The sequence below is a fragment of the Hirundo rustica genome, chromosome 3 (assembly GCF_015227805.2).
Source record: "Hirundo rustica isolate bHirRus1 chromosome 3, bHirRus1.pri.v3, whole genome shotgun sequence".
NCBI classification, from domain to species: domain Eukaryota; kingdom Metazoa; phylum Chordata; class Aves; order Passeriformes; family Hirundinidae; genus Hirundo; species Hirundo rustica.
In genome coordinates, this window is record NC_053452.1 from 24668335 (window position 1) to 24690469 (window position 22135).

Here is a 22135-nt window from a genome sequence, read left to right on the forward strand (position 1 = left end):
GGGCCCATGTCCAGTCACCTCTTGAACTCCTCCAGGGACAGTGACTCCACCGCCCCCAGGGCAGTCCATTTCAATTTGTAACAACCCTTTCCATGAAGAGATTCCTCCTAATGTCCAACCTGAACCTCCCCTGACACAACCTGAGGCTGTGTTCTCTTGTCCTATTGCTGATTGCGTGGAAGAACCTCAGTGTATTTCTTGAAGTGAGGGGCCCACAACTGGACTGGAGGTGGGACCTCCCCAGTGCTGAGTACAGAGGGAGCTCTTGGTCTTCCAGACCTCAAAACCTTCTTCTCCTGTATTGAGTTGAAATTTTATTTATGTCAGTCTTATGGAAGGCAATGTGAGGTAGGAATTTTTATCGGCACTGGCATCATTTGAGTATTTTTGCTTTTAAACTGGCGTCTGATTTTTTTTTTTTTTTTTTTTAAGTCAGGAGTTGCTTTTTTGTTTCAGACTCTGCAGTAGCCACTGAACTTAGTTCTCAGTGTGTAGAGTTTTAGTTAATGCAGTTAATGACTCTAGCTTTTTTACTGTGTACTGTGCAGCAACAGTTGGAAGTGCAGAATTAGGTCTGCACATCTGTGGTAATGCATTCATCACCTCCACATAAAAATGTCTCAGATATAAAAATATGCAGCATTATGGTATCATGACTATTTATATTTATAAAGGAGTTGAAATTGGAAGACCCCTCAGAAGGATTAGAAGCAGTGTAGAACTAAGTGTTTTTTGGCTTTTAGCTCTTACACTTCTGGGGACTGGCTCCTTTCATCTCTAAACATATGTTCTCAGTGTTTGTATAAATTAGGTGTTTCAAGCATAACAGCTATAAAATGGGTACTGTGGTGTCAGTACCACCCACTAGGGTGGTTGTCTCAAATGATATTCTCAGCAAGACTTAGATTACAACAGGAATAGGGTTTAATTCTGAGAGGTGTTAACTTGATTTATTTGCAGGAAAATTCCTTCAGTCCCATCAGCCCTCGTCTCCATTAGATAATTGCAATGTATATTTACTAGGAGGCTGAATTAGACTGCTCAAATATATTATATTCTGACACTTCTTGACTCTTGAAGGATCTTCATAAAGTGGTGTCCTTGTCATTACAAGAAAAAGAGCTCTAGTTATGTACAATTATGTCAGTGCCCACAGTGCTGTAGACACACACCAAATCTGGAATTTCAGCATAGCTTTTGGTAGTGAAATAAGTCTCTGTTAATTTCCCCTGGTTGTCTGGATCTTGAAGTTAAGAGCTTGGTTTAGTTGAGATAATGTAACTCCCACAGTCTGCAAGTCCTTCCTCTTTGCTTTGCCTATGAGGAGAGCTCCTGTTCAGCCAGCTCCTTTTGGCTCTTGCCCAGATAATAGGAATGGACATCTATATCTGTGGATTAGTAGGATAGGGAAGAAAAGGAAGGCATGCCTGGCCGTCTTCATGTCATTCTGGTAGAAATGGTATCTGTCTAGAGGAGACTTTAGCATGCTGAAGTTTGTTTCCAGGCCTAGGCAGAAACCTTTCAGCCCTATTTATTTTTCCTTGAGTGTGGTAGAATCAAACTTTGCCACCTTTCAGTGTCATGCAGTGGTTGTGGTGTTGCTGCCTCCCGGCTCCGTCCTGTTGAATTCCTTCCCGGGATGGTTTGGGTTAAGTCTAGCTCCGTCACAATATTAACATTTTGCTGACACTGGCAATTCCTGAAAGATGGTATCTCAAGTGATTAAAGAGCAATTCATGGAGAGAAGAAAAAACATTTCTCCAATTCCAAGGGCTTTCTCTCCTGTGAATTTCAAACAGTTAATTGCTAAACAAATATATTAAAGCGTAAGCTAAAGAGGTCAAAAAGATTTTTGCTTGTAAGTTTATGCAAACCAGACGTTGCATCACTATTACCCAGCCAGCAACTATGCTTGCCTTGTGCTTTATAAAAAGGTTTTTGCATACAGATGTAATTTTATCATTTTTTTCAAATTACAGATTCATTTTTTGGTTTTGAACACAGGATAGCAAAGTTTATTTTTTATAGAAGTAAAATAATTTTAGATGAAATATTATTAATATTTGTTAATGATTGTGTTGTGGTGTTTTGGGTATTTTTTTTCAGATTTATTACTATCATAATGTGAAGTGCAGGAGGGAGATGTTTGACAAGGACATAGTAATGCTTCAGGTAACCATGTATACCAGTTTGCATTTTTTCAAGTATTTTCAGGATGTCTTTGTGTTTACTTTTATCTTCATCAGAACCTTCTTAAGGAAAAAAAAAAAGTATTTTTTTGTGGAAGGACTTAAATTTTCTTATTTTATCTACATTATTATGGAATAATTTTTAAAGGAAATAACTATTGTTTTAATACTTGTTTTTTAACTACAATTTGAAAAGTGCAGAATTTTCTGTTTAGTGTAGATATGCCACATCTTCTAGAATGTAATATTTTAACTAATGGATTGTGCTGATTGCATGATCTGCCTGTTGTCAGAAATGTACTCAGCGTGTGTGTTGATGTTTTTGTTTTTCCATTTGAGAAGAGATCTTGCAAATGTGACAGTATTTTGCTCTGTCACAGATGCAATGCTGCTCCACTGAGAGCAATATAATGTAAAATTTTGCAGCTTGGGGTGCATAGTTCACCTGGACAGCAAAATATTTCCTCAGAAAGTCCCTCAAATCTTGCCTAAAGTTAGCAATACCTGATAGGAGCAACATGCCCCAAGTTACTTCTGCTTTCAGACATATTTACACGAGGCTTGATCTGCCACTGATTTTTAATGATCATTTTCAACTGCCCATTTGGGTATTGGGATATCCTATAGCTTTCTTAGAAATTTATTCTGTTTTAAAGATGGTCCCATTAGCAATAATAAACTAGCAACAAATACATGTAATTGGCAAACTTACATACCTTGTTTAATAAACTGAAAAATCTTCCGCCAGTGGTTTTCAGAAACTGAAACTTCTGAAAGTCAATGTTTGTTCTGCATTGAAATTTTAACATTTTTCATTCCAAGAAGGTTTTGGAAGCTTTGCTCTACAATCTTCAGCATTTCTTTACAGGATTGGAATTTGTTGTTAAAATCTTCAGTGGTATATACTAAGTAATACTATGCCTGCTAGAAGATAAGCCAGCAGGAATAAAATTTTAGAGATAAAAACAACCAAACAAAAGTCTTTCACTGAAGTTTGTTTAGACTGCTTAAGACAGAAGGAGTAACCCTGAATATTTTGCATGGTGCCCTTAAAAGGGCATCAGAAATTCTTGATAAAGCATAGGATTCTGCTTGTCAAATGGGCTTACAGTTTTGGTGTTGGTGTCCTAAGAGAGTAAACTTAAATATTAAGTCTTCATTCATAGGATTGAGAGAGGAATTAATTTTATAAAGAATATACAGTGAACATCATATATGAATGTAGAAACATGCTATGATAACACCCAATCTGTTTTCTCATTATAATCTTTTTTTTCTTTAATAGACAGGTGTGTCTATGATGGATCCAAATCACTTCCTGATGATAATGCTGAGCCGCTTTGAACTTTATCAGATATTTAGTACTCCAGACTATGGCAAAAGATTTAGCACAGAGAATACTAACAAGGTATTTTGTGCTCTACTGCAATAGAAAATCTGCAGTTTTGTTTTTCAAGGTGTATCAGATGCTGTTGTACTGAGACAGAGCTATTTCTTGATAAAAAAGCAAAACCTATCTTATTTTAATTCCATTTGGGCAGTTTGAAGTACGCATAAATGTTTTTACCTGTCGAACTGGTGAATGTCAGAAAATGTTGCATAATTTTTGCGCTTCCTAGTGTGTTTCAGCATAGCTCAGTTTGGGAGTACTAAGGATGAAAACAGGCAGTTTTGAATCACTGAAAAAGTATTTTCAGCGTATGGAATAATTATTGAAAAATGTAAATTTCTTTTGTTTTGTTTTACTTCAGGATGTTGTCCAACAAAATAACACTCTTATAGAAGAGATGCTATACCTCATTATAATGATTGTTGGTAAGTTCAGAATATATTTAATTAATTTTTTTCATTTAGGCTCCTTAATGGTCTGGGCAATTTTTTATTGCTATCTAAGATTCAGTCCTGTAGTGAACTTCTGTAGTACTGACTTCTTTCCTAGGAGAAAAGCCTTGACGCTAGCTTAGATCAGTGTAATAACTTTTGAACACTGGTGGGTGAACACAAGATTTCAGAAGGCACCTTATTTTCCAGCCTTTAATTTAGAGAAAAAGATAAAAAAATTGTTTAAAATCAAAAAAACCCCAAACCCTGGTGTATTTTATTTCTGCAGGAGAAAGGTTCAGCCCTGGAATAGGACAGGTGAATGCAACAGATGAAATCAAGCGAGAGATCATCCATCAGCTGAGCATCAGGCCAATGGCTCACAGCGAGCTGGTAAAGGCACTCCCTGAAGATGTAAGTGACTGGGGGTGGAGGGGGAACCAGCTTCCACTTCTGATTGCTGAAAATTGTCTTATGGAAGTTCATGTCACTTAATGTGGAATGACAGCAGCATGGTTATGCTGCAAGAGAGCAAGGTTAGCACAAGTACAGGTTAATAGTTCTCGTGGCAAGGGCGGGAAAGAGGCAAAGAAGAAACGAGATATGAAAGAGGCAGGAATCTAAGAGCTTCTTCAGCTCCTTTCTCTGTTTAATACTGTTTCTAATCAGGCCATCTGTCCAGCAGTCTCTGCAGGCTGCTTGTGTGCCCTGAGTTAGGTACATGGAAGTGGGTTGCTAGAACTATCCAGAAATATAAGCTGTTATATTTTAAAGCCTAACAATAACTGAAAAGACATGGAATCAGACACTGTATTATAATAGACTTGTGTAACATAAATACTTCGTTCACATGAACAGAATTATTTATCTGATTTCTATTATAAGTACTTCTTTAGGACATCAGAGCTTGCTTTCCTTTCTCCTTTTAAAATTTTTGAAATAGTCTTTTAAAAACTATTTCTGAAGACAGTCAAAATTCCAAAGTTAATGCTTTACTGTATTGGTAATTATTTTAATGATAAATTATGAAATATTTTTCTTTTTTCTAAATATTTTAAACTGAAACAATTTGAAAAGTCAAAGCTTAAAATTATTTAAGAATATTTTAAGGTTGCATGAAAATGCAAATTCAATTTAAGCTGTAGTTCTGTGTTATATTGTCAGTCCTACATACTTTTTCCCTGGCCTGGTAAGTGCTATGAATATGTATTGGAAGAAGGGGATGGGAATATTAACAGATAATTGGTATATGAAGTATTGTTACGTATCTGAGCTGATGTCTCATGCTGCCTTTTGTGTTTGTTTCAGCATCTTTCAGTAACTGATCTTTTTAGCTTTCCGGTATTTATTTCAGTTTAAAGGCTTAGAAATTAGAAATACTGGCTGTTTGTTGTAAAAATGTGCTGAGTAAGCTAACTTAAGAGTTTTCTGCTACTGTTACATCCTAGTTCATTATGGCAGGGAGAAGCAGTACAAATGAAGCACTTAGAATGGCAGGACTTTTTCAAAGCACCTCTTGCAGAGATGGAATTCCTGAATGTATTTTCATGTTATGTGGTTTAGTACTCTCTTGAGTGCCAGTAAAATGACTTTGTACTACATTCATTCTGCATTCTTACTCTAGCATTGTATGATATTTGAATGTGTTTATTTCAAGAACTCCAGTAACATGCTGTCTTGCCTTTTCACTCCATGTAGGAGAACAGAGAGACAGGGATGGAAAGTGTGATTGAAGAAGTGGCATGTTTCAAGTATGTTTCCCTTTATTCTAATGATTCAGCTTTAGAAATTGAATGTCTAAATTAGTGAAAATGAGAGAAGGAAAGAAAGAGGGCTGAGTCATGGTGATTTCCCATGGCTTTAATCATGTGCAGAATTCTTAATACTGTTACTTAATTTCTAGAATGCCTGTTAGGCAGTGTTTGTTAGCTGTTCTAGTTAACTATTTATTCTCAGATGTTAAGAACCAGTTGACATAAACTGTTTTGTTTGCTTTGGTTTTTAGAAAACCTGGATTAACAGGCAGAGGGTTGTATGAATTAAAACCAGAATGTGCCAAGAACTTCAATCTGTATTTTTATCACTTTTCAAGGGCAGAGCAATCAAAGGTAACTAGTAGTTTAACTTCCTGGTTTTTTTGTGGTTTTTTTTGTTTGTTTGTTTGTTTTCCTTTTTCCAAAGCTTGCTTCTGTGAAGAAGTATTGCCAGCTGGATATTTGAGAATGTTAACAGGATTTGCCCAAGTTTTTGCAGTGATTTCTGTGTCAATGGATCCTGTTCCCTATACAGAGCTGTTGCAATCAGTGGGTATTCAGGAGCTTCTCTGTGGGCTCCCTTGGATCTTATTTTACTGGAAGTACTTAAAACGATCTGTATTTTCCCTTACCTTTATGGAAATTGCCATTTTAGCTAAAACTTGCCTTACAGTTTTTATGCTAGGACAAGAATCCAGGCTGGCTCAAGAGGAAAGATTAATTTTGAGGTTGCATGCCCTACTTTACAAGTAGAACATAAGATAAACTGAAAAGACATGAAAGCTTTCGTGTTTATTTAAGGCTGGGACAATGTAGTAAAGCATGAATGCTTTTTTTTTTAGTTTTATATCGGTATTTTTTGAGTAATTTTGAGTAATGCTGGCATTGTTCTTCTATTTCAGGCAGAGGAAGCACAGAGAAAGCTGAAAAGACAGAACAGGGAAGATACAGGTATTTATCTTTGAGAGGAGATGGGAGAAGAGGGAATCACACATCAAGCTGTGTATTACCCTGACATTTATACTAACAGCCTGTTCCAGGGCTAGAGTAGAAGTTGGTTAGAAATGAAGCAATTTCCCTTATGTCTCCCTGGCTGTAGTCAGGGGTCTGTTTTGTCATGGAAGCAGCCTTCTGAAAAGCTTACTTCTTTGGCTTTTCTGTTACACACAAGCTGTGTGGAATGGTGCAGCCTGTATTGGAAACAGTGTTTGTCAAGCAGCTTAGCATCATAGAAGGGTTTGGGTTGGAAGAAAACATAGAGGTCATCTGGTTCTGACCTCCTGCCTTGGGTTAAATCAGATATTTTAAGTGGATGTCGCAAATGTTGGAGAAATGCCAAAGGCACCGATTTCCCTTTCAGCACTTCCACCGCCAGCTCTTCCTCCCTTCTGCCCGCTTTTTGCCAGCCTGGTGAATATCCTGCAGTCTGATGTCATGCTGTGCATTATGGGAACCATACTGCAGTGGGCAGTGGAGCACAACGGCTATGCCTGGTCAGAGTCCATGCTGCAAAGGGTATGGGGATTTTATTTAAACTAATGCTTATGTTAATGGAGTAATGCTCATTAGAGCCTTTTGACATGATTTTATAGATTTGAGTTGTGTCTGAAATATCCAGAATACCGTGAATGACAAGTGGCATTTCCTGATATGCAAAACTAGGGAAACCCCTCTGCCTCTGATGAAATTTCATTTTTAAAAGTCAATGGAATACCCAGGAAAATTTCGAATGGGATGCACGTGAGAGGGAAGAATTCTGCTTGAATCTGTGGCAGTAATGTTTATTTTAGTAGAGAACCTGAATTGTTGCATATTAAGCAGACATTGATTTTTTCCCTTCATGTTCCGTTGCTTATTTTTAGTTTAGGCTAAATCACTTTTGGAAAAAAATCATGAAAGTGCACAAAAGAATTTTCTAACTTGAAAATGTATCTGCTTTGGAAAACTTAACTGAGCTGTTTGTTCCTTGCAATTTATAATGATCTTTAGAAACCTGGAGGGTTGTTGTAGATTTTGGTGTCACAATCATAATTTTCTGGGGTGTGCGGAGATGAGTAGTGAACTGCCATCCAGGGGCTGTTAATATTGGGCAGGGTTGTTGGCTTAGGGTCTAACTCCAAGCTTTTTAAAAGTATTGATGGATTTTTAAATAACATTTTGTGAAAAAAACCCCAGTTTTGAAACTGAGTGTTAATTTTTTGATATCCAGTCCTATTGAGTATATATTACCTTTTACAGCTAAGTTTAAATTATCATAAGCAGTTCTGTATAACACAAAGAAAGTTGAAAATGGAATGGTATATTGGTATAAATCACAACAGTGTAGTTTTACATTTAGGTAATGTAAGAATGGTAGATTTTGGAGTAACTTTGAATAAAATAAGTTAGTTGGGTTGTTTTTGGGTTTTTTGGCTGAACTACAATGTCTTCAGCCTTTCTCAAAACCAGGAAATTCATTAGGGACCTATCACTTGCTCAGAAACTTGTGGCATGTGTCTGTGATGGTGCCATGCAGTTGTACTGCATCTTTACCAAGTCAACCACTTTTGTTTTGGAAACACTTGGAAAGGTGGGTATGAGACATCTGCAAGAGGTGGCCCATATCTAGTGAGATCTTGTTAAATAGATGTGATAGACTGAGGAGAAATTAACTGTTTTTTATTAAAACAAATTAAAAATACTTCAGGACTCTCATCATGTTCTGCCACTTTTTCTGTAGATACTTGGTCTGTTGCATTCCAGTTCTGTTACAGATTTTCAGGTGATCATCCTTTCCTTACACGGGTGTCAGTGATTCCAGGCATCAGTAAACCTTTGTGTCTGGAGCATCCTGCCAATTTATATATTCGGTTGCAAACTGGCTGTTGCAGCATGACAGAGTTTGTCACCAAGAACGAAGCTTCAAAATGCCATTCAGACTATCATAGTGCTAAATAGGGTAATTACATTTTTTTAAGTTCAAGGAGACTACAGCTCTTCACTGACCTAAAAATTAACATTATTTTAAAATGTGTTTCTAGAGAGAATAAATTTAACTTCAAGATTTTATTTTTTGTCACAAAACTTTGTGTATAAAAAGGACTTAAAAGTCTGATTCGTGCTTCTTCTATCTGGAGAAGAAGCAGGGGGTACATGCAGGGAGTAGGGAGAAAGATAAAGAAGTACTGCTTTCTCACTCACTAGTCAGGACAGCAAACAGAGAGAGGCAAGTATTTAATGTGGATTTTATGTGGCAAAGTTTCAAACACTGTTGCTCCTGTGTAATGTAGCTTTGGAATTCTGTATACAGAAATAACTTCAAATCTATTTGTAATATATAATTGTATTATATGTGTTTCCCGTTTCTTAATTAATTACTCAAACTATATAACAAGATTATATGAATTATGTAAGAAAAGAACTAAAATTTGTATATTTTTACCTAGGTTTTGCATTTGATTGGAATGGCACTGCAAGAGGAAAAACAACATCTGGAGAATCTCAGTGAGGAGAATGTTGTAACATTTACCTTCACTCAGAAAATATCAAGTATGGCTTTCTTTTCAAATGTGTAGCAAATTTGAAATAACTGAAAATGCCAGGATTGCATATTTTATTCTTCTGAAACTGTATTTACCAGAAGAGTGTATTTATTTATCCGTCAAAATGTTATTAAGTTGATTATAGATAAATGCTTTCTACATGTGTAGATTCTATGCCGGTACAATACTAAAGGCATTTTCTAGAGGAGAAACGCAGAAGTTGAATAATTCCCTCTAGATTTGATTCTAAATATCTTTAAGTAACATCTCAATAAAGATTGCTGCATGTGATCAGATGCAATTGCAAAAATCATAGTTGCATTCTTAAGTAGCCTTTAATCTTGACTCTCCTTTGTATGATCTGATTAATGCCTCTAGTTTTGCTAACACGTGAAAGTTCATTTAAAGTAGTGGGAAACAAAATATTGGAGCTTCCCAAGATGAAAACAGCCAGGGAGCACATATAGTGCATTTCTTTTGTAAGAAAATATAGTCAGTGAGCAAAACTTTTCAGGATTTAGAAGTTATTCATGAAAAGGCTGGCAGTGGGGGAAAATGAAAAATTACATATTGTGCCTATTTGTTGAAGGAATTCTTCAGTTGCTGAACAAGCATTGTTTTTAATGTTAGTGAGTGATTAATTTGCCAGTAATGTTATAATAATTCTCATTGTAATTTTACTCTCAGAACCAGGAGAAGCACCCAATAACTCCCCCAGCATACTAGCTATGCTAGAAACACTGCAAAATGCACCTCATCTGGAAGTGCACAAGGACATGATCAGATGGATATTGAAGGTAAATATATTTTATATTACCGCTGAAAATCATGGAAATAAGATTTTTGAAACTTTCCTAATTACATTGGGACGGTTTTCTTATTTCCCATGTTGATTTGTTGTACCTAGTTTTACACTTGTGGATTTCAACACTGCACGTTGTATAGTCAGAATTATAGTATATGCAGTTATATTCTTATGTCCCAAACAAATTAAAGGCTTTTTTTGTTGTTGGTTTTTTTTTACAGACTTTTAATGCTATTAAAAAGCTAAGAGAAAGCTCTTCTTCAAGTCCTGTGGCTGAGACAGAAGGAAATATTATGGAGGAGGTAAAAGCAATCTATAAGAGCTGATCAGGGACAGGTCTGGGTGGTGACTAGCAAAGGACTAAATTTCTAATTGCAACTCTAAATAAAACGTGGGAAACATGGGAAACTTCTGACTTCTGAAAATCTGTGTCAGCTTGATCTGTTTATAGATCAGATAATTTGTTTGAAGAACCTGTTGGTAAAGTTCCTTAGCTGTTTTTCTTTGTTTTATATATCATAGTCTCCAAATCTTTTGCAATCCTACTCCGTAGAACTGTCTGTTACAGTAACAGCATTAAATGTTTCTGCTGTTCCCGTCATTTCAGACTCCATGGAAAGTCACTTAAAGGAGTATAAAATATCTAAAAAGTCACTAAAATATCTATATATTGTTACCATGCAGGTCATTCCAGATAAGCTCTGCCAATGTGTGGAGCTCAACATGACATCCTAGGTACTGCACGCACACCTTGGAGCACTGTAGTGCATTTAGGGAGAGCAGCACCAGAGATGAGACACGACACTCTCTTATCCTATGAATGCTTAAAGGGAAGAGAAATACAAAATACAGTTAAAGGTTGAGGGGAAGAGGTTCCCCTTCTACATCTGCAGTTCTGCCTGGCATTGAACACAAGCTAAAGAAAAGAGGGCACAAAATAACTCTTTGGTAGACTTTTCCCTTTTATGAGATTTTCGTTGTTTGGAGGTTAGTACAAGGTACACATAGTGGTAGCTAAAATAAATAATCTGTTATAACAAAATTTCAGAGTTCACGTGATAAAGACAAAGCTGAAAGGAAGCGAAAAGCTGAGATTGCCAGACTGCGCAGGGAAAAGATCATGGCCCAGATGTCTGAGATGCAGCGGCACTTCATTAATGAAAACAAAGAACTCTTTCAGCAAACTCTGGAGGAGCTGGATACTTCAACTTCCGGAGACCATGAAAATAGGTAAAGGCATCTTGTTCAAATTTTTTCTCATTAATCTTTACATCAGATTGTCCTGTTGTTACCTCTTTAAAAAGCTCTTTTTTTTTTTTTTTTCCCGATCTTGATGGAAAACTACTCATTAGATTCTGAGACAAAAAAACAGCAGTAAATGGAACGCTTCCCTCCCCCTCTCTGTCAGAATTGTGGGATAAATATAAACATAAGCAGGCAAATATTGTTTTGTACAAAGTCACCCAGTAAATTATTAATAATGCTGAAAAGAGACTATGCTATTAAACACAGTAGTAAATTGGAAATAGCTGATCATATGTCTGCTGAAGATCTGGAAGAAAATCTGCTTGGTAGTTGGAAATATGAATTAGAGTATGCTAATGATTTTGTGGGGAAGTGGAGAGTGTTTTCAAAATTCATATCGGACACTTAAGAGATGGTGATGATGGAGGGCAGCAGATTCAGTTTCTGTGTTAAACTGGAGTGGGAGGGTTATGAATTTTTTCTGGAAAAGACATGCTACTTCTGGGCACATAGGAATCGTTATATAAATGCCAAAGCTATTTTTTGTCAGAGAGCATTTATGATAAAATTTAAGAAACTCACTAAACACAAGTCATGATCTGAATTATAATGTTTTCCAGATAATTTGCTCACTAATGTTCTTTGAATATTTTAGCCCTGTGATTTCAGATGCAAAACTCACAGCCTTGGGTCCAGAGCAAACTAGGGTAGCTGAGCCCAGACAGGTTGTTATGTGTATATTGTGCCAGGAGGAGCAAGAAGTAAAAGTGGACAGCAGGGCTATGGTCTTGGCAGCATTTATTCAGCGATCAACTGTGTTGTCTAAAAATAGAAACAAAATTACTCCAGATCCTGGTAAGTAACTGTTGTCTTAAATATTAAAGAATGTTGGGGTTACTGTGACAACAGCATTTTTTCTTCTGAGACAGTGACATAGCCTTCTTATGTTTGTGAATAGCTTCATTGTAATAAGGCAAAACTCCTGTATTTTTGGTGAGGTAAAAATGTGTGTGCTGAATAATGTAAATCACTGAGAACCTTGAGCTCATGCCGTTCATTTGTGACAAATTATTTATAACTGTTGAAAAAACCCCTTAAAATCAGAAGTGTTTGTTCTTAAACCATGCCTGTAACATCAGAGAGAGGAGGTGTTAATGTAGTGCTTCAAAAGCACAAGATGTACATTTTCTTCCTCTCAGTTATATCATCTGAAATGCCTCTGAGTGATAATAAAAAAATCTTGGATTTAGGGACTTTGTGAAACAGTGCAAGGGCATTGTTGCAAAGGTTTCTCTGGATTCTGTACGTGTAAACACATACACTGTGTTTTTGCACTGTCTCTTTGCACTGAATTGTTTTGCACTCTCACTCTGAAGATTAATGCCCTTGAACTCATTGTTTGATGGTGCTGAACCACCGAAACTGCAGGTTGATCCTGGGGACTTGTACCAGGGTCCAACACCTCTGAAAGCTTGGTTTGAGGCCTTTAAGTAGACTCAAACCAAAGTGATATTTATAAATAATTTAAACAGTTTAGGTTGTTATGGATTAGTAATGTGTTTTATGCTTCATCAAATGAACTACACTTCTGTGATAAAGTTAAATAATGCAAATGTGGCAACATTAGTCTGCCATCAAGTCTTTTGATAAATGTTTATTTCAAAGGTTTTGTTTTTGTTTTTGTGTTTTTCTTTTAAATACAGAAAAGTATGACCCCTTATTCATGCACCCAGATCTGTCCTGTGGAACACACACGGGTAGCTGTGGACACATTATGCATGCTCAGTGTTGGCAAAGGTAAAAGGCTATATTTAAGTTTTTAAAAGTTCAAATGACGTGTGATGTTATCAGTTTGCCTAATGGCACTGATTTTACTGGCAAAATTCCTGCTTTGTAGTAAACTTGAAAAGGAATTTCAAGAAGTGATTAGTACAGCTTTCTGTTGGGAAAAAAGGAGTAGAAATCAACTGCTGTAAACATATTCAAAATAATTTTCATTTACTGTCCTCCTGGTAAAGAAGAGTCCAAAGCCATATGTAGCAGCTTCATTCCCTTTCCTTGTTTATCCTGATGCATAATTCTCTGTGGTGCACATATATCTGGAGCTCAGATTTTTGGGGGTTTTTTTGCAGTTCACTGCTAAACTTGCTTTTGCTGCTGCTGCTGCTCTCTACTGAGGTATTAAATGACATCCCTTGCATCCCTAAGGTGCATCCCTTGCACTCTTAACTCCTACAACCTGTTTCATTTGAAGTAGAAACATCGGTTGGTGACCTAGTTCATCTTCAACATAAACTCAGTTTTATCCTTTGTTTTTCAGCATTTTACTAAAGCCTTTTGCAATTACTTTTTTATTCTTTGATTTTTTTTTTGAGGCAAATAAACATGCTTAGTGCTGTGTGGTGCTAATGCCACATGACAATTTCAAACCATTCATGCCTCTGACTTCGATTAGGCCCTTGCTTTATTCCTTGGCATGGCTTCTGAAGTGCCTAATTTCAAATTCTGCCTCGTGTGTGAAGAGTGTTAGGAGCTCCTAGAGATTCTGTGGCTATTACCACACATAGGTTTCATTTGTGGCCTTTGATGTCACTGCTCACTGAAGATAGGTTTTTAATCTTGTGTAGCTCATGTGCAGCCCTTTGTGGTTGCCATAATCTCCTGGAAATGCCCTTAGGTGCCTGTATTCAGATCATTTTAGGGTCATCACTTGGCATGCTTTAAACCACATCAGAGGCTTCTGGAATAGCAGTTACATTTAGCAAAGCAGAGAATTCAGTTCCTTTTTCATAGAGGGTTCAGCCAACAGGTTTTTTTGGCTGCTGCTGTTTTGGTTGTGGCCTGTAATAAAAACCACCCAAGGATAATGCTTATGGCATCTTCCTAAAGAAAGTATTTAAAAATGAGGTGGTGGTTGTTTTTTTTTTTTTTTTTTTGTTTGTTTGTTTGGGGTTTTTTTCCTTTTTTTTTTTTTTTCTTTTTTTTCTTCTTCTTTCTTTTTTTTTTGTTTGCTTCTTTCTTAGTGTTTTTTTTTTGGGAGGGGTGCTTTGTTTGCTTGTGGTGTTTTGTTTGGGGATTTTGTTTGTTGGTTTGTTTTTTTAACGCTTCAATTTTCTCTCTACCTCTTCCCCTTTTTCCTTAAATGCAATGTTCAGACTTAACCATGATTTTAACAGCCCAGTGAACTTCAGCACTTCAGGGTAGATTTTGGCAGCCAAAAGCACTAATGCTTTCTCAATCAGAGGCTGGAGATTGTTCCTTCTGATAATACTCTTATCAATATTTGGGGAAAGACAAAACTGTGTCTTCCTGGGAATTTTTTAATTTCTGTGTTCAAGTAATAATGATTTACCACTAATGTCCTGCTCTTTTCTAAAGGTATTTTGATGCAGTCCAAGCAAAAGAGCAACGAAGACAACAAAGGTTACGAGTGCACACAAGTTATGATGTAGAAAATGGTGAATTCCTTTGCCCACTTTGTGAATGCTTGAGCAACACTGTAATTCCTCTGCTTCCTCCACCAAGAGTTTTGTTTAACAGGTCAGTTTGGTTTATAAATGTCCTCCATAAATGTAAAAAAACCAAGATGCTGAACGAGCTACACCCCCGAAGACCTTCCTGAATGTTTGTTGTCTTCTGTTTTGATAAACTCATGTGGATTACCTGTCTGTTTATTTGGGTTTATGGATTTTACTTTGTTGTTGTATATTAGGAAAGCTTAGACCTACAGAAAAAGAACTGAGCGTAGAAAAATGCATGGGCAGCAGAGAAGGAGCCCATTGAGAAAGAGATGAATGATTTTGGAATGCCTATGAAATACTAATTCTGTCTACAGATTGTTTTTAACTGGTTGTTTGGGGGATTTCTTTGACAGGTTAGACTTTTCAGGCCAACCAAACCTAACTCAATGGATCAAAACAGTATCCCAGCAAGTAAAAGCCCTGCATTTACTTCGAAATGAAGACTCTGCAAGTAAGTCTGAAGAAATCCATACACTTGTATGTGAAAATGTTATAATATTCATGGAAGAGACCAAAGCACTTTGGTTCTGCCATAATGGAGTCAAGGAATGATGGCATAAATAGAAAGAACAACTTGGGATTTCAGTTTCTGGTGATAGAATTTCAGATTCTGCTTCTGCACCTTTCTATAATGTAAAAATTACATACAGGTGAATAATCGGTGATTTATTACTTTTTGTTTGAACAGGCCATTCTGATCATTCAGAAAAAATGGATCAGCTGCAATTACCTGAAGGATTTAGACCAGATTTCAAACTGAAGTATGTATTTACATATTAACAAATCATTAAAAATTCATCATGAAATCATAACGTGAAAATAGAATGTAACTTCTGTGCTAGAAGGTCTCAATAATTAGGGCAAATATATGAATTTTGCTTTAATTAGAAAAGTTAATATTATGATGATGATGATGACATTGAAGTCCAGCCCAGAAGTCCTAAGTAATTCAGTAGAATTTCAGAAGTGAATATGTTAAGTCATTGTGCAGAAACATGCTGCAGTTATATAAATTATGGCATGAAGATGAGGTTTTGTACTAGTTGTAGCTGGATGAAGGATTCATCATTATAGCCAGCACAACATGTAAAACATGAAGGAAGACTACGAAATGGAGACAATGTTAATGTGTAATTTCAGCTGTAAAGGTGTATTTGTATTTGGCTGTACGCTCTCTTCAGGAGAAAGTAACAAAACTTGGTACATGGTACACACATTGCTCTGCCAGCTGCACGTGAAATGCAAGACTCTTAATCCAGCTGAGGACAGATTTAGCTTTCAGTCACACACATTTCTTGTAATTTAGCCTTGACTTTGTCTTTGAAGACTAGATATTCTTAACACTAAAAATGAGATTGGTTCCAAACGGATAATCAAAAAATAATTGGGGATCTGTCCAAATGACGTTACAGAATACCAGATCCAAAGAGGGATATTGGAGTTGTCACTTAAATTTTTAAACTCCAGTTGTTCATCTGTGGGGTGAATGCTTATTGTCAGAGGTACCATGCTGCCAGTGGAGGAAAGAATGAGTTAGTAATATTGTTTTCTTTGTTTCAGGAATCCTTATTCTGAGAGCATAAAAGAGATGCTGACAACTTTTGGTACAGCAACTTACAAAGTAGGCTTGAAGGTTCATCCAAATGAGGAAGACCCACGTGTACCTATAATGTGCTGGGGCAGCTGTGCTTACACGATACAGACTATAGGTACTGATCTGTTCATTTGGCTCCTTTATAGATTTTCAGAATTTGCTTAAACTCCCAACAATGAATTTTGGTTTTTTTTTTTCCAGAACGAATTCTAGCTGATGAAGATAAGCCATTATTTGGTCATTTACCTTGTCGACAGGTAAGGAACAAGTAGCAATTCCTCTCTGAATTGGTGGAAGAAAGAGGGACTTGTGCTTCATTAGTGAGGAATATCTACATTTTAAGTTATGGTTATTGAATAGTTTTCTTTATTGGACCCTACAGTTTAGTTGATCCGTATCTGATTATTAAAGTATTTAAATATCACATCTAGCAAAACTGTTACCTTTTTTCCTATAAACACATAATTTATTAAGGCTGCAGTTTCTCATGGTAACAGTCAAAATAAGAATGCCAAAAGGAACTTGAATATTTGCATAAACATAAGTATCTGTCCTATACTTACACAGTCAAACTGCCCCCGTAAACTGCAGCTGAGAGGCCTGAAAAAAATGCTGTTAAGTCAAAAGACTTTTTCATGTTGAGGGACTTCATTAACTGTGGCAGTGTCTCTTTTTCTTTGTTTTTACAGGATGACTGCCTTACATCGCTAACAAGATTTGCAGCAGCTCACTGGACAGTTTCATCTCTTTCAGCAGTACAGGGTCACTTTTGTACTCTATTAGCATGTAAGTTTGCCACCTTATGTTGTTTTTTTTGTGAAGATACACGTGAGTGCTTTCAGAATGATTCTTATTATTGATTAGAAGAAGGTTATTTTATATAGTGGTTTTAAGTAGTAAACCAAGAGCTGCTATTTCCGCCTATATGTTACGTCAAGAAAAAAGACATTTCTTTTGGACTGCAGTTCCAAAAGAAGCATGCATATTTTGCTGTGAAGGAGTTCTGTTGATTCTTCATTAGAGAAAGATACCTAGAGCTGAGGAGAAGGGAATGTGGTCCTTCAAAAAATAATCCACTGGAGCTTTAAAGGTGAAGAAATTAAAGATCAATGTAGTGTGGAAGGGATATTTGCAGAAGTCTGTAATATATCTGCAAACTTTTCTCTGTTTGAAAAGTAGAATCTCTGATAAGACAGGACTTACTATGTAATGTTGTATGTTAATTGAGAATTTTAATGAGAACAGCCAAAATGTTCCAAGCTTGAAGCATTAGTAGATACAGATGAAAAGTCTGAACTTCAGCCTAATGAAGTAATTGCCCATGAGAGGACTGTTCTGAAAGGGTATTAGAAAATGGGATAACTTTAATATCTCCAGGCAGTAGAGCAGAGAAACTTAAAATGCATTGATACACTGAAATTACTGGTAGATGGATACCAGCTACTTCAGCAAACCGTTGGCAGCTTTATGGGGAAAAACTTAATTGGCATCAGTTTGCAGCAGTAATGGTTGAGCTGTTCTCTATGTGAAACAGAAGAGAAAATACTGCTGGCTGTTTGACTGTAACTTTGCACTATATGGTGTTCTGAGTGTTTTGAGTTTTCTTGAAAACTTGAATCAATGTTTCTTCAAAGCTCTCCTTCCTTCTGACTGACAGAAGCAACTGTACTGCTTTTATTTTTACAAAGGAAAAGTTTCTGCTATTTTATCTTTTTAGGCTAGGAATAATGAAAATTATGAGCTTTTGATCTGTCTGTATTCTGTAAACAATAGGTAAAGATGACTTACTGAAAATAAGTTTGGTTTTGGAAGTCCCTTGCTCTGGTCATGTTTTTGATACAGATATTTTTCACACTTTTGAGCTGAGTTCTGTGACTATATGCTGACAAAAGGAAAAGCATTGGAAATCTGAGTCGTGGTGAAATGTTTGCTAATAGAAATAGCTTCCAAATGTCACATGTCTTCAGCTCTCAATTTTTCTGGCCAGCAAGGCAGCAGTCTTCAACCGAAGTATTTTTAAATTATCATAGTGAGAATATTTTTTAATGTACTAGTGGTTTTAAACTTGGAAGGTTAATACTTATAGCTACATTGTAAAATATACCCAGAGCTGCAGCTTTATTACACGTGAGATTTTACTGCTTGGATTAAAGAAGTAAGCAACTGTTCCTTGATTGTTACTTAAAATATCTTGTTACATTTTTCAAAACACTGAATTTGTGTTTGCTCTTAGCTATAGCTGCTTATAATTCATTAAGTATGTGAATTTCTGTTAGCTGGAGTGCTTTGTTTAATACTTTCTGGTTACTGTAACTACTGCAGGGGGGGGGGGGGAGAGACCAACATGTAGCTCTACCTTAATTACAAGTAAGTGATGAATTCTAGAGACTGTAGCAATGCATTTTTGAGTCAGTAAGGCAAATGATTTGCATAAGGCACATTTGGGCAGTTTTGTGGAGTTAAGCAAATTGCAGAAGTTTTATTTGAGCAGCTGTCCAAGAGACAATGACTCTGTTCCTGTTTAGTCACTATTGTTTGAGCTCATTTCTCTCAGAGCTTGAGATATTGTCTCATTTTATCTCCCCCTGGAAACCCAGGCAATGAACGACAGTCACCACGATAGTAGAAATGGCTACCTGGGTTTGTTTTGTCTTAATACAATAAAGTAGGTAAAATTTTCCAATAATGTTGAGCAGTTCTTGAATTGAGTCTGGCCAAAACAAGTACATTTGTATTTTAAGTTCTTTAAGGATGTAAATGAAGGAGATGGCTCTCATTTTTTAACTGAAGTACACTAAAATATTTTCACGTATAAATGTTCAATTAATATTTTTTTTCTTCTCCAAAATATTTAGCACTGGTGCCTAATGAAAAAAATGGGAATCTTCCTTGCATACTTGATATTGACATGTTTCATTTATTGGTAAGTATTCCTTAATATATATTAATAATGTTTTGATCCAGTAGGCACTATGTAAAAACTATTGAAAACTTTCTCTTTTCTCTGGCTAAGGAGCCTTTCAGAATGTTCAGGTTTTTAGTATTTTTTCACTACTTAATAGATTTTGAAGACTTCTAAAATTTAATAAAAGTATTAAATAAAAATATTTAATAGAAGTATTTTTTCTATAAATTGAAAAGGAGTAAGATGAGACAGAATGGATACTTTTTGTCTGTTAAAAAACCCCCAAATACATGAAAACCACCACCCCCCAAAACAACAAACCCCTGAACCCAAACAGACTCAAAACTCTCCTGATGGATAATTGTTGTTTTCGTAAATAACATCTGTATAATTAGCTTCAAAATTAGCCTTTTGTAGTATGCTGCCTTCAAGGGGTGTAGTTGCAGCATGAGCAGAGAAAAGGGAAGATTCAAAAGGAAAAGGAATGTACCAACTTCCTTGTTTTCTTTCACAGGTAAGCTTGGTGCTCTCTTTCCCTGCCATACATTGTCAGGATTTTTCAGGGGTTAGTCTCGGCATTGGAGATCTTCACCTGTTTCATCTTGTCACTATGGCACACATAATACAAATTTTACTTACCTCATCAACAGGTAATGACACTTTGTCTCAACTTTTATTGAGAAGATTCCTCCAGTCTTGACTTAGGGAAAAACTATAGTGCTGCTGGTAGACGTGTGCAGTTTTCAGTTACAAAATGGAATTGTTGGTGCTGTCTTTGAGCCCACAAAAGAGTACTGACGAATTGTGCTCATCGAAAATCAGTTACATTGTCTTTATTGCTCTACTCCAGGAGTTTCTTGGAGCATAGCCAGTAATGAAATCGTGTTTTCCAGCTACTGTAGCAGTGCCTGGGAGTGTTTATTGCCACTTGGCTTAGGCACTGAGCTATGAATTGCAGTTAATAAAGTAAGGAATCAATGTATCTCCTGTAAGAGGGGCTGGGCAAGGCCTAACTGCCAGAAGCAAAAAACTCCAGGCAAGTACAACAAGAAACCCAACCGCCTGAACAACTGAACCAGCACCTCGCTGGAGCTGACAACAGCACAAACTCAGCACATAAGATGAGCAGCAGAAAACTGTTGTCCAGTGCACCATATTCTATCCCAGTGGAATACTTCACTTAGTTTGGGCATTTTTATCAGAACTTGAAAAAATACATTCTTGTTGTACAAACTTGTATATATGAAACAATTTGTTGATTACATGTTTCTTCTTCAGAAGAGAATGGCATGGACCAAGAAAACACTAACAGTGAAGAGGAAGTAGCTGTGCTTACGCTGTATAAATTTCTTTGCCAGTGTACAGGAAGGTAAAACCATGATATTTTGATAAAATTTTGTTATTTTTCTCCTTCCTGAACTGAACATTAACCGCTGACTGAATTCTATATACTAGTGCTGTCAAAGATGACACTTTTAACTTAGGAACTCTTGCATCTTATTTCTTACCCAGCACTTGTAGATTCACTTTAGTAACTATTCCTATAAATTCATCTGTGATCAGGAAGATACCTGCTCATTAAGATTGTTCTAGGAAACAATTTTTTTAGTCAGTTTGCAGAGTCTGGAATTGGCAGTGTCTGAGGACAGAAAACTTGTTAGTATGGGAATGGCTTTGAACAGAAAGAAAGTAAGTTTTAGGTGAAATTAGGTGTTAGGAAGAAGTTGTTTTCTGTGAGCCTGGTGAGGCTGGAACAGGCTTCCCAGAGAAGTTGTGGATGCCTCATCCCTGAAAGTGTTCCAGGCCAGGTTGGATGGGGCCCAGAGCAACCTGATCTAGTGAAAGGTGTCCCTGCAGGTAGGGGGATTGGAATGAGATGGTCTTTAAGGTCCCTTCCAACCCAAACCATTCTGTGATCTGAAATGTTTATGCAGAATTCTCCTTACATGATTCTCCCAGCTGGTTACATTTTTATCCATCTCTGGTTTGTTGTTTTTCTTGGAGTTTGCTTTGAAATAAACACTTTGCATAGTGATTGTTTCAGTGAAATCAGTAATTTAGTATGCAGTGTGACTGAAGACTTCTAAATATAGCTCTCAAACTGAAATGATTAAATAAAAGCAAACTTTTTTCCTTTTATTCTCTTAAGTGCCTTGAAAGAAATTTCCTCAGGCTGGCACCTGTGGAGGAATCTAAAAGCTGGAATCATGCCTTTCCTGAGATGTTCTGCTTTGTTTTTTCATTACTTAAATGGAGTCCCAGCACCCTCAGAAATTCAAGGTATTGTCTACTTTGTATTAAATCGGTTTTCAAGATGTAACATTAATGGTCAAAGTAAATTACATTTAAACTCTCTTGTTTAGAAGCTGATTGAAAGGATGTGGGCTTGTTACAGTGCAGCATCATATCAGCATAATGAAAATGGCAAAGAAATTAATTTGTTTGGTTTTAAAATGTATTTTTAATAGAGAGGCAAATGCCATTCTAGATTATTTAAAACAGAAATTGATTCCCTTCTGTTAATAAGGTTCTGTTTCAAAGCTCCTATGGATTGTTGTTTTCAAATGCTTGATATCAGTGCTTTTTGCTGGCATTGATATCATTCAATCAGCATCTGCTAATAATTAATATTAGGTAGGATGGGGCTTTGAGCAGCCTGATCCAGTGGAAGGTGTCCCTGCCCATGGCAGGGGAGCTGGAATGAGATCGTCTTAAAGGTGCCCTCCAATCCAAACCATTCTATGATATCTCTGTAAATTCACTACATTACGTTATGTTGG

The 22135-nt window shown here is 36.5% G+C and overlaps 1 protein-coding gene across 2 annotated transcripts in view; it reads left to right on the top strand.

The window, feature by feature from the left end:
* UBR2 (ubiquitin protein ligase E3 component n-recognin 2) overlaps positions 1-22135 on the top strand; it is a 55480-nt gene that overhangs the window by 27871 nt on the left and 5474 nt on the right. For both annotated transcript variants that reach the window (XM_040058011.1, XM_040058012.1), the window contains exons 18-41: positions 2107-2172; positions 3475-3597; positions 3941-4004; positions 4300-4424; positions 5709-5761; positions 6016-6118; positions 6667-6715; positions 7125-7279; positions 9190-9292; positions 9973-10082; positions 10312-10392; positions 11139-11320; positions 11991-12190; positions 13039-13132; positions 14714-14875; positions 15210-15307; positions 15545-15617; positions 16417-16565; positions 16652-16707; positions 17140-17236; positions 19306-19373; positions 19870-20005; positions 20634-20724; positions 21505-21635. In XM_040058011.1, coding sequence (XP_039913945.1) covers positions 2107-2172; positions 3475-3597; positions 3941-4004; positions 4300-4424; positions 5709-5761; positions 6016-6118; positions 6667-6715; positions 7125-7279; positions 9190-9292; positions 9973-10082; positions 10312-10392; positions 11139-11320; positions 11991-12190; positions 13039-13132; positions 14714-14875; positions 15210-15307; positions 15545-15617; positions 16417-16565; positions 16652-16707; positions 17140-17236; positions 19306-19373; positions 19870-20005; positions 20634-20724; positions 21505-21635 — 2569 coding nt within the window. The remainder of the gene's footprint in view (positions 1-2106; positions 2173-3474; positions 3598-3940; positions 4005-4299; positions 4425-5708; positions 5762-6015; positions 6119-6666; positions 6716-7124; positions 7280-9189; positions 9293-9972; positions 10083-10311; positions 10393-11138; positions 11321-11990; positions 12191-13038; positions 13133-14713; positions 14876-15209; positions 15308-15544; positions 15618-16416; positions 16566-16651; positions 16708-17139; positions 17237-19305; positions 19374-19869; positions 20006-20633; positions 20725-21504; positions 21636-22135) is intronic.